Raw genomic sequence first — 14,561 nt, forward strand, 5'->3', positions numbered from 1 at the left:
TTTGTGATGTCCAGTAGATCCGTTCCGACGAATAGAAGTAACGTGTTGTTTGCAACTAAAATGGTTTGTACGAGCATGGAGTTGGTATGAGGTAATGTCAGGCCGACGTCAGTCAGATGACGTTGAAGTTATTATTATCAGAGTACGATTGCGAGTAGCACACTTGCCTAGACACCGGTAGTTCCTGCAGGATTTTTCTGAAAATAACTACGATACTGTGTTTCGATTCGATCAGAGAAGTAACAGAGAAAATGATTAGTGAAACTAGGGCTCGGCCAGGAGAGACCAGATTCTTATGATAGACAGTTTAGAACGAAAAGCAACGCATACAGTTCAAGAGTGTGTGCCTCCGGAAATGACTGATGGACGCGGGAACGAAATTCGACGAAGAAAAACCGAACGGGCCAATACGTATTATCAAATCTTAAAGCAATCGCGGCTACGAACAGCAGCCATTTAAAGCAACCAAATTGCATTTAAACAAAACAAAGTGGTGATTAAATCGATTCGACAATAAAGCATACGGAAAGATGACGTAAAGCGCCCGTCAAACACACGCTGGTGCATCGAAAGTGCAGCCAACGGATGCGGTCAGGCGTCCGTGCGCTATATCATTCCAACAATAAGTGAACCAAGACGTGATCAACGGATCGAAAGATCATTAAACTAATCGATGTGAGCAATGCTTTAAATAGAATTAATTAAAAAAAATGGGTGGTAGCACACAGCTCAACATTCGTAAGATACCGGAATGGAACGAACCTAAGCTATAGTAAAGAAGATATCGTTAAACACTGTCGTACTACGGCTAAGCAATAAAAGGATTTAAGGAAACAGAGAGAAAACTAACGAGAATCGAGAAAACTACCGGCCGGAGGATAATGCAGTGGATAAAGATAGCAAGACCTTATGCATGGTGATAGAGAACAAAAAACAACAAGCAAATCCGTTAACTAGTTTATAAAACGTTTTCAAAGTGCAGTCGAGATATGTTTGAATTTGTCGAAAAGCGGAAAGCAAAACAAACCAAAAAGACAAAACACACAGAAACCTGCATTGTGTATGTACGGTGTCGACACAATATCTATTTCCAATCTCCTAGAATTCGCCTATCAAAAACTAAACCGAATAAAACAACCCTCAAACCAATTGAAACAATTGAACTAACGACGTAATTATACTTTCACTAAACTTTAGCATACTTTAACGCCACTGACTTCGGTGAACTGAGACTGGTGGGAACCCTTAGTCATTAGGGACGATTAAATAGTTCTTTGCTCTACGCGTTCGCTTGTCCTCGTACTTGATTTCTATTCATCTTCGGGTAGCATCTACAAGTTGTGTTTCTGGAGGAAACGATCGGTTCGCTTGCGGGAAGTACGTTTTTTAAAGCTATTCATGTAAAATTCTCCAACACTTTAAATGTTTAAACTCTAAGTGCGTTAAAAATCATCTCTGTACGTTGTTCGCGATATTGTTCTTAATCGTCTACAAAATTAAAAATCGCAGTTAAAACAGAGACCGACCTGGCTGAGGCTCGCAACAGATTATTAAGGATCGTCTCCAATTATTGGCGTAAGGGAGGAAACGAAATACTTTCGCAACGGAAAAATACCGACACACCGGGCGTGTTCGTATAAGTTAAACGTAAATAGTTTATTTTCTTCAATTAATTCTCCCTAAAAAAAACGTTTGTGTAAATCTCAATTCTTCTTTAAGTAAACTCTTCATAGCTTCATAGCAGCTCGTGACGTAAGGGGTGGTTTTTTGTTGTTTCGTTGTTTCCGCTGTTTAAAATTGTCTTTGTTGGTGTCCTCGCGCTCTAGCCCCTTGCGTCCAATGCGCTCGTATTAATCCTCTCTCGTCCAGCAAGTACCGGCCGTACACTGACCACCGGTGGGCGTCCACGGAAATCGCGAACGAGACGATACCCGGGTACTCCCGTGCACCCATACTTGGGGGGATGGCTTCTGAGGCGCAATGCTATCTATTCGATGTGCAGAGTTAAGTGAAGCGACCCCAGCCGATCACGCATGCCACCGCGGTAGATAATGTTCTTTGCCCAGGCGCGGCACTCGATGCTGATGGGCCGACGTGCTGCAAGAAAGAAGTAGAAACGGAACACCGTGAGCGAGACCGAATGGAAAGATAAAGGGATTATGGATTGGTTGATGCCGCATTATGATCGCGTGGTTCGATGTTATCAGCCGGCCAGGGGTTTCGTAACGGTATGCGGTATACTTACGTATAGGTCTCGCCAGATGTACCGCCACCAGGGGGCTCAGGTAGCCTTCGACGTTCATGTACGGGTAGTAATAGCTGGGGAAACCTCGGGTCGGATAGTACTGGACCGGTCCTAGCAGATCATCCTCGGCGTTGGTAAGCTCCTTGCACGAAATCCACACCTGTTTACGATCGGCCGGATTCAGCGATCGGATGTGGGAGGTAAGGTCTTCGGGCATGTCGGCGGGCAGATCGTCCACGTCCTCGTAGAACTGCGGCACCCAACCGTAGATCTAAGCCAGCGGTGTGGGAGTTAAAACAGTTTGTAAGCAACACCATAAAACCTAGACGGAACGAACGACTGATTCAAGCGGATGTTCAATGCATACCCGATTTAGCTTGATGAAGATGCACGGTGCTGACTTGTTGTAACCATAGCCTTCGGCTGCCGAGCATTCACCCAGATTTTTCACATCGAACGCGCACACTTGGCCAGGCTTTGGTGGTGTGTTGAAGTCGCATATCGCCTGGTTCTTACCACCTCCGGGTAGCTTCGTGTTATCGACGTAGGCTAAAAGAAGGGACAACAACCATAACTCAAACCATCCAAACATCTCCTCACACCGGATGACACTTACGTTCCAGAAACGCGTTAATCTGACCGACCCACTCGCCGACGGATGTTTTGTTGGCCGCCGTGTACTCGATGGAGGAGATCTCCGAATCTTCCAGCCGGGGACGATAGCTGAGACCGGGATTGGAACCGATGCGGGACTCGTCCAGCTGCCACTTGGGATACTGATGGTTCAGCGTCACCAGCAGACCCTGCATGCAGATTGCGAACAGTGCCGCCAGCACGGTGTAGAAGGCGGCATAGAAGATCATAAGTTGTGCTGCAAACAGTCAATAGATGGGGGGAAAAAAACAAACTTTCGTTAGTGGAACCATTTTTCTTTCCTACCAATTAGACACCGTTTCGATAGACCTCCCTACTTAAAACTTCCGGTACGCCGGAGGAACGCTCCACGATAGGAACGCTCTAATAAAGCGATAAGTAAGTTGCAACCCAGTCCTAATCAAAGTGCACATAGCAACAGCACCACAACAACTTTCACGGCACACGTTGAAGTCGGCTGAGGGGACAATTAATCCAAACATGTCATGTTCATCACACCTCGGAGGTGGTTCCACCAGGGTAGGGTAAATTGCACTCATAACGGGTCGCCGTAAATTACCAACATCAACGCGCACGGCCACTTTGCGCATAATTGTGTTTTAATATCCTACTAATAGATAGGAATTTGCAAGTGCATCATGAGAAACGCCGTGGTTGTACGGTTGTAATAGTTTTCTCCTCAGGTGACACCCTGTTTTTTCGCTTGGCCCTGCGGTCTGTTTACTCCGATCACGTTCACTCCCACTCGACCGACCTGTTGTGTCCTACGGTAAGCTGTTTTCCGTGACCATTCCCCAACGGAAGTAAATAGGGAACAGTGCTCATATTTACCTTCTTTCCATTTAACATTTGCTGTAGGTCTCTAATCAGAGTATATTACACTAATTATGATGCCATCATATTTTTTAAAAGTGAAGCTCAACATCCTTTATGGAAATCCGATAAATAAAGCTTGTGTAAATATGTAAAGTTGTTTTCAATATTCAATATTGTTTTAAACTCTTTCCAAAGGGTATCTATACTATAAAATGTAGAGTTACAAATAATAAACTTTTTTTTTTTAATTCTCTAATTACCTTATATTCAAAACTTTTTATAAATAATTCGTGATTTAACAGAAGTATTAATGAATCTGTTCTTGTTATAGAAATTTAATCCGAACGCATATTACTAACTATTCCTTTTTCGTTTTACCAAACTAGAATAAATATGAATTCGTAATCAAACAAACAAGCTAATGAAAATGTTAAATCTCAAAATAATATAAACTTATCAATGATCCTGTTCAGTTTTCCCTTTGGTTTTTAATTTTTTTTTCTTTTTTCCGAGTTAACGGAAGAAGCAACACAAAATGAAGCATAAAATAATAAAACCCTTTCAAGAACCACCTTAACCGTGGAATGGAATCGTGCTACATTCAGTTGGTACCAATTTAATTTGGGTTCCAAATTTTTGATAAACAGGTAAACACGATGAATCGATGGAGAATTCATTCCTTTTTTCTGCTGTTGTTGTTCAGCTTCCACCCCTTCTCCTCCCGTGTGGGGTCAATCAATCCCTTCGTTCGTAGGTGAGAAACTTGTGGAGCAACCCACCGAAACACTTCGTCGATTAACCGGCGTTTGTATATTTAGAAACCGAAAACCAGCCCTATCCGGTTCGATGCAAACGCTTCGTCTTCGTGCGGCAGGTTGAACGGAACCGCCAAAAAGTATCACACTGACGATTCACCGACCTACGGGTTGACGACGAGGCTGAAGACAGTCGGCAAATCGGGCGATTAAATTTAGCCCCCCCGCGTGACATGTTTGTGCATCGTGCAGGAAGGTTGTTTTCATTGAATTTTTTTGTTTGTGTGCGGGTTCGCATCCGTCGCGGGAAGAAGGAAATTGACTTTCTCTCACATTGCTGTTCGTTCGTCCCTGAGACTACCGTCGGTGGTAAGATTTTATTTAAATTGTGCATCAAGAAATGGTGAAATGTAAGCAGCTCTATTAAGATATTGCAACTTGGCTAGCTTGCTCGCTACAGGTTGACCAAGAACACGAGATGATCGTTCGTATCACAACCACCGTCACGGTTGTTGCCGTTGTTTCGTATCTATTAAACTACCTCCGCTTTCGCAACACCTACTGTTCACCTTAATGAACGACATTCCGACGCAAGTAAGTAACCATTAGAGGTCGTCTCAACAATTACACTTGGCGTGAACTGCCAGACCCGATACTTCATACCGAGCGCTGATCGAAGATCGCCTTTTCTGTGCCCTCTGCGACCAGCGACACAGTAGACGAAATGCGTTGGATTTAATGCAGATATGGTGCAAGGGGAGGTTCTGGGTGCACCATAGTGCACCTCCGGGCTCGGAGGAGATACATCGATCAGCGTGCACACCAATTAGAATCTCTGCATTTATAGCACCTCGAAATTATACGTCCATAAAAGCGTGGGTTCGGTTGAACTACTTACCGGACTAAATTGCCGTTTAAAACTGATTGAATATGCTAAATTATTGCTGACGTGAACTAGATTTATTGATGAATATATTAAATTCAAACAATTCGATCGATCGAGATTAGATCTTCGAATTTTTAAACGTAGAACGTGAATTGGTTTTAATTGCTTGTTATCGTTTACATATGATTTACATCTTTTACTAGCTTTTATGGAGGTCCACGAGTCGAGCGGTATCGCCTGACCCACCCTCTCGTGTACGGAGAGGACTGACTATCCACATACGCAAAGGGAATAAGTATAGTAAAGTAAGAGGCAATAAGAAATGGGGCAGGCATGAACGAAGACGATCGCTACGCCAGGAAAGTAAGATTAGCTTTATTTAGCTATTCTTTTTTTCAAGTTTCCTTAGAAGCTTTGATTATTGTATTGCCGAGACCTTTTCTTTTTATTTAATATTATTATTAAGTTCAAAAACAAGTAGTGCTTTATTTTGAGTGGTTTTGTAGTGTAATTGTGTTGTTTCCAAAACAGATGTTACAAAATGGTATAACTAACAAAGCTTTTGCTGTAAATATAATTGTATTTTATTGTTGTAAACAATATAAACCTCAGCGTTTCACTACTAAACCCTTTTCTACAATCTATTGGCAACCTTATCGAGGACAAGGTCATCTCCAACAAGGGTGTTTTAGTATGCCAACTTCAGTACTATTTAGCAGCTATGTGGCGATAAATAATACAAAGGCCACAATGGCAAATATAAATTATCCGATTTTAACACCTCCGCCAAAGCACCCTTTCGTCGCCCAATCCATCCCTCCATGAGTCCATCATCCCTTTCGATTCACCAGCGCGCTGCATCTCCGATAAACATTGGCATTGGCCGCCAAGCAAGGCAGCACACGATACACACCAGCGAATCTACCATTCGGCCACTAATTTGTTCTTCATATAGACACGACGGTTATTGTCGATGGTTGAATTTACTTTTCACCGATCGACGCTGGCCCGGCATCTGCGTCCGACGTTGGCACCGGTGGGGTGGGGCAAACAAACCCCCCCGCCCCCCCTCCTTAGCAGGATCGATTCGAGCGGGTGGAAAACTCATCATTTTATTGCTAACCCCCACCCCTGTACCACCCCATTCGGTTTGAAGGTTGGGGCACGCTTCCATAGTGCAGTCGATTTGCTTTTCCCGAGTGGAGCGCTAGATGGAGCGTCGAAGCAGACGCTTTTGCTGCTGCTCCTGAAAATGTCCCACTTTAGCGATTGGAAGATGTTTGATAGCGGTCCACGGAATGGACCCCGGTGGACATGGTGGGTATTTTTTCTCGCTCGCTTTATTGCCACAACGCAAACAGCAGGCTTATGCTCGAACCTGGCGCATCCGCTAATTAAATGGCCCTCCGGAGACGGAGGACCGAATGGCGAACGGTAGGCAAACAGTGGAGCCGAATTAAGTGTGGCATCGAGATAACACCAGGCTCCGCCGCCATGCAGATTCACAATTGTCTTCCCGTCGGTGCGAATTCCGGCGAGTTGCTTGGTCTTTTTTGTTTTTTGTTTGTTTCGTTAGACGTTAGACGCCGCCAATGATTGTCCATGTGCAACGTCCGGCTTCCCGTTTAGGTAGAAAGAAAGAACGGCCGAGGTTGAGATTAAGATTGCACGATGATTCATCCCAGCAGATGATAAGGAAATACGAATGGTGTTGGGATGATGGCATTGGAAGACAAAACTCTTCGGGAGAGAGATTATGATGAGGAAGGAATGATAAATAATGTTAATAAAAATTTGAAAATGTCCCGTGATTACTTTTTCATAGTTTCATAGTTTATGAAACCTTCCTTCAGGTCCCACCTACAATTAATCTCCATAAGAACACATTCAACAGGCGTCATGCACCTCCGCCGAGTTCGTTCAACGACCCATTTAAACACTGTTTACTGACCTTCCGCTACATGGGGTTTTCTCCCGCTGTGTCAATAGGATGCCGACCATACGCTGGTACCGAAAAGCCAAAGGGTGCAATCCAAAACTCTAGCGTTACATCTGAGCGCCATCCCATTCGACCATTTTAAAGGAGTTACAATCTCGAATCGAACACACCTGTTGGATGCGGTAAATTATGGCATCAGCGCACGGAGAAATGGAGCGATAAGTGTAGGAGTGTTCGTGTCCCAACACTCACCCCCTCATTCTATTTTGTGGGATTCTATTTTTAGTGTTCCAAAATTTCAGCCATCTCCGCCATCTAGGTCTGAGACGGCGGAGGGCCAACATCAGAAGACACCCCCTAGCGAAACGGTACGCATGCCAATACGTGATCTGCCACTTTGTAGGTGGTAAGACGTAAATAAATACGATAAATCATTCTGCGCAGGATTTTAGAGGCATTTTTAGCACCTGTAGTAATATCTACAGAAACGGGTGTACATCTTTGCAGGAATAATTGAGACATCCGTAAGAAGTGACTCGGTACACACGTCTGATTGCTCGCGAGCGATAATGAAATCTGTCTGGCGAATAGGAAATTATCCACCCCGGACCGAGCCAGGTCGTGTGGGTTCAAGGCTTGAGGTCAGATCACCCGTATATTTTAAAAGAAATCCGCACAGGAGGCAACAACCTCAGCAATGGTGGGATTTTTACAGCAATCTCACAACGGTCGCTGGTGCAAATCGGAAACGTTCTGACCCAGTTCAAACCACCCCGACCCAAGTATGGCACACCCTACCGGATTTCAGCCATGGCTATTATCACACGCGAGCGAAAAATTATCCCCCGAACCGACTACGATCCAGCTAGATCCGGTTCGCGCCATTTTAAACCGGTGCGTAAGCCCAATGTCAACCCATTCAGAGAGTTGTTTGTGATATTCGCTATCCAATGTGGTTCCCGTGTTGCTCCCCATCGTCATCCGTATTCCTTTTTCTTGTTTTTAACCCTCTTTCGCGGTGCTCTCCACACCTGCGCTAAAAAGTGGTAAATAGATTGATCGAACCTTTATTATGAAACAGAACCGAGCTGCGTTTGCATACATAATACGCGGTTCCGTTCGTACCGTGCCCCGGTGGACCTTTGCAGTCCAGATGAAATTATAGGCGAGATGATAATTAATTTGCGAGATTCACCTAATTAGCGCCGTGGTACTAATGACACATGCCAAGCGAGATTTGCCCCCTGGTGGCGAAATGGAGGACTTTTATGGAGGCCTACAGTAGTCAAAGGACACCTGGAGCGGAGGATGACTAAGCGGCTCAATGGAGTAGAGTTTAATGAAAGGAAGCGGAAATGAACCCGACTAAGTTATTTTAAAGCGATCCAACGATCTTCTCGGAACATAAAGTATAATACCGATAATCTTTCCTCTAAGATTTGATTTACTTGATGGGGGATGAATTCAATAGAAAATCCCATCCTATTTCAAAATCAACATCAACATCACATCGCAATGCATTGTTGACAAATACATTCCCCATCGGGAAAGTGTGTGTTGCTCGGGCAATTTTCCAATGTGATCATCCATTCGCGTAATTTCTTTTGAATCGAAGTTGATAATGATCGCGGTTTACTTGATGACGGCTCTATCGTGTAAGCCTGGCCTCATAAAGATTGCGATAGCGTGTATGGAATGGTAAGCACGTGGTAAAGTTGCTAGTTTTTGTCTTTCAAAATGACCAATAGACTGGAAGCATTCTCGTGCTGGTAGAAATGAGGGCATATGGGAAAATAGACTTCTGATAGATATGTCTATCGAGGGGTTCGTCTATTAGTTTAAAGGTGTACCTCTATATAAAGCGTACGCGGATGGTAGGGAAACACATAAGGTAATAGATTCCTGATTAGTTGACGAAAAGTCGGTTACATAAAGGAGCTTTTCGGTGCTGGTGACGGTTTTTAAAATGAGTCTAAAGAGTGTACCCATGGCGCAGCGGTAGCGCAAGGAAACACCACACCATAGGTGTCGGATCGAATCTCAAGTGTAGCATCCTCCAGTATTACGAACGGCTGACCACCGATCTATTATTATATACTCGGTCACAGTCCTTGTTCCACTTTGGGATGTTGTGCCGCATACGAAGAAAGAGTGTCTTTTCCTTCCATTTCGCATTTTGTGTTGATACTAGAAAGAACACTTTCGTATGTAGACAAGGCCGTTAACTAAGTTTAACAAGTATCAAACTATTTACCATTGCACACGGGTAAATCAATTTGCATTCAGATCGGATTTCATTTTAAGAATCAGTAGTACCTTACGTGATACTGTAGTTCCTATGAAGTACATCGACTATATATGCAAGTCTTATGCCAGCAGGTTCTTCGGGATAGCAATTCTGGTGTAATCCTGTACTCGTTCCGCTTAGGAGCGTACTTGAAGGAAGTACTCGAGCTCTTTGAGAGAGGTTCAGGTGCACATGAAACCCTTCCTAGCAATTCCAATTCGGTTTTGCGTGATGCCAACACCGCTCCGGGAGGAAGCTGTGTGAGGTGTGGAATAATTCTTTCTCCGCTTATCGTCGAACTGTCGCTCGTTCAGTGTGTATACGAGGCTCACTGGCTGTTCCTAAAACCCTGCACACCCGTCCACTCTGCATGATAACGTTATCAGCGTTAAGAGGCCGCAGGCAAACAAGCTAAGCAACACTGGCCACTCCAAGGCTGCGATGATAACGGACGCGAACGAGAGGTGTTCGGTACGGAAGGGAGCTACTGCAGTGCTGGGCACCCTTCCCGCCCTGTCAAAGACAATGTCCACCGTGGGGCCAGACGAAGATGAATCGTCCTTTTCGTATGCCATTTCATTTCCACTTTTGCTTGATTATTGTCCGACACGGAACATTATGTTTCACCAGTTTTTGCCATAACTTACCCCAGTTTTTCGCTGTCCTGCCCAAAATTTTGCCATCCTGCGAGTTGTACAGATACTGTCCGAGGGTTTGCTTTTCCGGCTTGGTCGGGAACTCGTACGTCCGCACGATCCGCGCCTGGCTGACACGTTTTTCTGGCATGGTGTTTGGTGTTCCGGTATTCGCTCGGTATTTCGCTTGAACTGTGCTGCTTCCTTTTTCACTTCCAGTGGCCACTGGACAGAAGTAACTACACGGAGATCGGCTTCACTGCACTGTTAGCACCATATGATCAAAGAACCAAAGACACGATCGCCGGCTGGCTGCTGCGGTTTGGGGAAGGTTAAAGGCGAGTGTAAATTAAATAAATACTTTCGTACGGGGTTGTTTTTTCCCCTTCTTTCTTTCTTTTTTTTGCTCCCGTTTATGTTCTATCCGCTTTCTCGTACTGTCTTAATTTATCTCCACTGGCATCTGGCAAACTGAATGGCTGATTTACGATGAGTTCACACTGGCGCACGGAGCGGAAAGATGATCGCGGCTAACTTTTTGCTAATGATACGCTCGTTTGTTTTCTACTTTTCACCGTCAAACGCTTGTTGACAGAATCTTTCACCGACGGTGGTGCTGGTGGTGGTAAAAAAGAACGGATTATCCGTTTTCTTAATCCGCACGGAGAAGGTAAAAACACATCGAAATGGAGAAATGCACCACACACAACGACCGGATGATGGAGCGCTCGGAAAACGTCAATCTATGAGAAAAGCGTGTTCCGTCCGAAAAACGCACCGCCAACTAGGACCGATGATGGGTAACCTTAAGGGAAATGTGTTATTCTTCTTTCCGAACCGACCTTGCGATCTTCGGGGCACACACAGCTGACTCTTGGACGGTGAAGCACACGGCTCCAGCAGAGAACAAGTGGTGGAGAACACGCAGCGTTCGCAAGACCGCGCTTTCCTAGCGTACGCACACGTGGACAACCGAATGGCAACTGACGGTCGCATCGAACGCGCCGGTTCCGACGACGGTTCCGACCGCGAGACCGTGCTGCTCCGTAGGAAACACACACAAATACCGCGTGGCCGGTGTTACGGTGCTGAACGAGCGAGATAAAAGACACATATGCAATGATAGTAGATGTATGCTAAGCCAAAGGCTACTTTGCTTGTTTTTGTTTTTGCTGTAACACAACTGTTGCCGCCGAAGCCTTTCCTACCGAAGCTACTATCTTGCACGTCACTGTAGCAGCAGGCATTAATCGTCCCACCACATGCAGACCAGATCGACGACGACGACGACGACGACGACGCGACGACACTCGAGAGTGTGCACGCGCGCATCCCCCGTACTCCCCTGGCTCCTCTTCTAGGGCGACCCGATCGCACACACCGCGGGACGACTCGCGGATGTCAATATTTGTGGCCGCGGTTTAATCGCGCGATAACACAAACCCACACTCTCGCTCTACAGTGCGGTACGGAATGGAGGTCTGATCTCGGGTCCGCCGCGTGTTCTCCGGGAAGGTTAGCGAAACGTGCCCCATCGTCCGTGGGCTCCCCTCGGGCTTTCCAATGGTTCCCGAACGGTGACGTCATGAAAAGAGGTGTTCGAAATGGTTTTTAGCGCAGCAAGATGGGAACGGGTTGCTACAGAATTGGCCGGGATCTTATTCGATAGCGATATTGATAGTGTGGCCTCGTGCACCGTTGATAACAGCGGGCGGTGCAGTGGTGTTGGTTGATGAAGTTTGACACGCAGGGAATTTAATACAGAAAGGGCCGTACACCTATCAAGGGACGTTGCGGCAAAACGAAAAAAAATTATCATTTCCATTTAACATACATGATAACGGAGTGCAGTGTATATTTGCCAAAAATAGCGTGCGAGTTGATCCGTTTGTGAAAAATATTAAAAATTATTTACACATAGTTGCTCAAAGGACATTGCCAGACCCCTTTCTCATGCATACCTTGTTTTACGATTATGGTATTATTCGATCGCCAAGTGATGCGAAAATGATTTGTGTAGGTTGATGGAAAGAAATAGACAGAACATATGGTGCATTTTCTTTTGAATTTGAAATCCATTCTTACAACTTTAGCTACACCGGTGGATAGTGAAAATTCAAGTCTCGAGACTTAAGAACATCACCCAATACAAAACAAGGTAGATCAAACAACTGAATACTACGTTAAAAAATTTTTAAAATAAAATCTACAGACTTTTTATAGACTGTAATTTAATTTACTTCATTTTCCTCCTAATAACAAACATTTTCAATTTAAAATCCAAAAATAAAAAGAAATGAAACTATGCTCGTTGAACATTGAAAGTAATTAAAATAAAACACACCCCCACGGCATGCAGTGTGTGTTTTTCTATGTAACGCACTGTACTTTGCTTACCTTAATTATGAATCCATCGAATCAAAACATGATCCATCGTTGAAGGGCTTCAGGGCCATGATCCCCTCCACGTGGCTTGAAACAAACGAATCCAACGCAGCGGCCCTGCAGAGTGACCGCCAAAGCCGAAACTGTCCAGTGAAAAGGGACAAAAAAAGAAAAAAAAACCAATGATACATAATAACATATTGCGTCGCCCCAAGCTGTCGAGGGCCAAATTGTTTCTCGGAAACAGAAGTCACGATCGCTACATTTCGACCCAAAAACCAGTTTTCTAAAGGGTACATCGGATCCGAAGGTACGCCGTTGTTTTGATTCGGGTTGCATCATGAAAGTCCAATCGAACACCTTTTTCGAATCCACACACGTATGACGCGAAAGACAAACTCCCGGCTCGCCTCAGCTGTGCGAGTGCATCAGCGTCATATACCTGCATATCTTGGACCGCCGCCCACCCGGCTCAGGCTTGTCGAGCGGGTTCGCTTTAGGGACCAAACACTGCCCCGGCTCAGGTGATGCGCCGAGTTGACCACGCACGGTGCAAGGAACTAGTTCGGGTCAGTTACAGCCAGTTGCATCCAAGCGGTTCCGGTGGTAACTCCTGAGCTGCACCGATCAACACAATCGAAGGCTTGTTACAGCGCGCGGGTTTGCACATGGGACGCACCAACAGGCTAGAGGCTGGCGGGGGAGGAGCATGCGGTCGATCCGATGCGATAGGAAATTATCGACAATTTTTGCGCGAAGTGATCCTCACCTGCATGTAACGCCGCTAAACGCTGATGTCATGCTCTGCTACGGCGGGCCACCGGGAACGTATTGTACCCAATATCGGTGGGAACTGGCTGGCTCTGGATCAATTCCGGCTGGTTCCAAACAGCCCCACGGCCAGATCACGCTATCGTCCGAGAAGCCCCGACGGGCAAGCCTTCATTGGTTGGAGCGATAGTGTAACGTATCTAATTGACCGTCCTGTGAATCTATATTTAGCCACTTGTGAGATAAGTCGATGAATTTCTGAGGTGAACAATGATTTGTTTTGGATCGAAACATCCATCCTTAAGGACCTACAACACATTCTTGTATGCAATCGATATTCAACCTGAGAGTTAAAGTTTACTTATTCCTGATGATAATCAGGGATCATCCATTCCTTTCAAACCGAAGAAACCTCGGCATGATATGCCTCACTGGTCTTTATTTGAACCAAACGTTTACTCCGTCGTGCGGCCGCCCTTGAGACAAATTTGACCTCGTGGGCGTGAAACCTGACGCTAATGGCGCCTTTTATTATTGGATAAAAGGGAAAGACAACCGGCAAGAAGAACATAATTGTTCTGCATGCAACGTAAAACATCTTCCGTAAATGTTTTACATTACGGCAGTATCCGACTGGCTCGGATCATTTCTTTCAGTTTGAAAGTCTGTTTTTCGAAGAATAATTGTTTTTGTTCTTGCTTGGTAATCAGTGGGAAAACGGCATGAATGAAAGAACATAAAATATAAAAATTTTGTTTCATACTGTTATTCAAACTGAAAATCGCGAAAAATGTGTTGCAAACTTGCGACAGAGTTTCTAAGAAATAAAAAATCCGTGTTTTTTCAAATAATAATTCGTATTGACATGAAACTGTAATTTTTAATTTCACACAATCATCTATACCATAACCATTTGCTAGTTTCTTATATACTCCCTATTTTGGAATGCAAGGAAAATTTTAGTACTAAATATACTAAAATCATGTGTCATATTTTCTGACGTAAACATTGTAGTGCATATAGTGATATTGCATGTTATTTATTATAAGAACAAATGTTTGTAAATCTTCCTGTTGAATAAATTTCCTTGTCCTAACTTCGATTTTATAGAGCGATACAACTGGTTAATCTATTTGATTTTGCGTACAGGAAGAAAAGAAATGTTTAAAGTTCTGTTTCTTCATAGCC

At 44.6% G+C, this 14,561-nt stretch overlaps 1 protein-coding gene across 1 annotated transcript; it reads right to left on the reverse strand.

Moving 5' to 3' along the window:
- Positions 1-1,959: 1,959 nt before the first annotated feature.
- Positions 1,960-10,368, reverse strand: LOC131281345 (sodium/potassium-transporting ATPase subunit beta-2-like). Its single transcript, XM_058310670.1, has 5 exons — positions 10,230-10,368; positions 2,862-3,116; positions 2,613-2,794; positions 2,246-2,516; positions 1,960-2,097 (listed from the first exon to the last, which is right to left on the reverse strand). Exons 1-5 carry the CDS (start codon positions 10,366-10,368, stop codon positions 1,988-1,990), a joined length of 957 nt encoding a protein of 318 aa, XP_058166653.1. The 3' UTR covers positions 1,960-1,987.
- Between the last annotated feature and the right edge of the window lie 4,193 nt (positions 10,369-14,561).

Source organism: Anopheles ziemanni, chromosome 2 (assembly GCF_943734765.1).
Source record: "Anopheles ziemanni chromosome 2, idAnoZiCoDA_A2_x.2, whole genome shotgun sequence".
Classification (NCBI taxonomy): Eukaryota; Metazoa; Arthropoda; class Insecta; order Diptera; family Culicidae; genus Anopheles; species Anopheles ziemanni.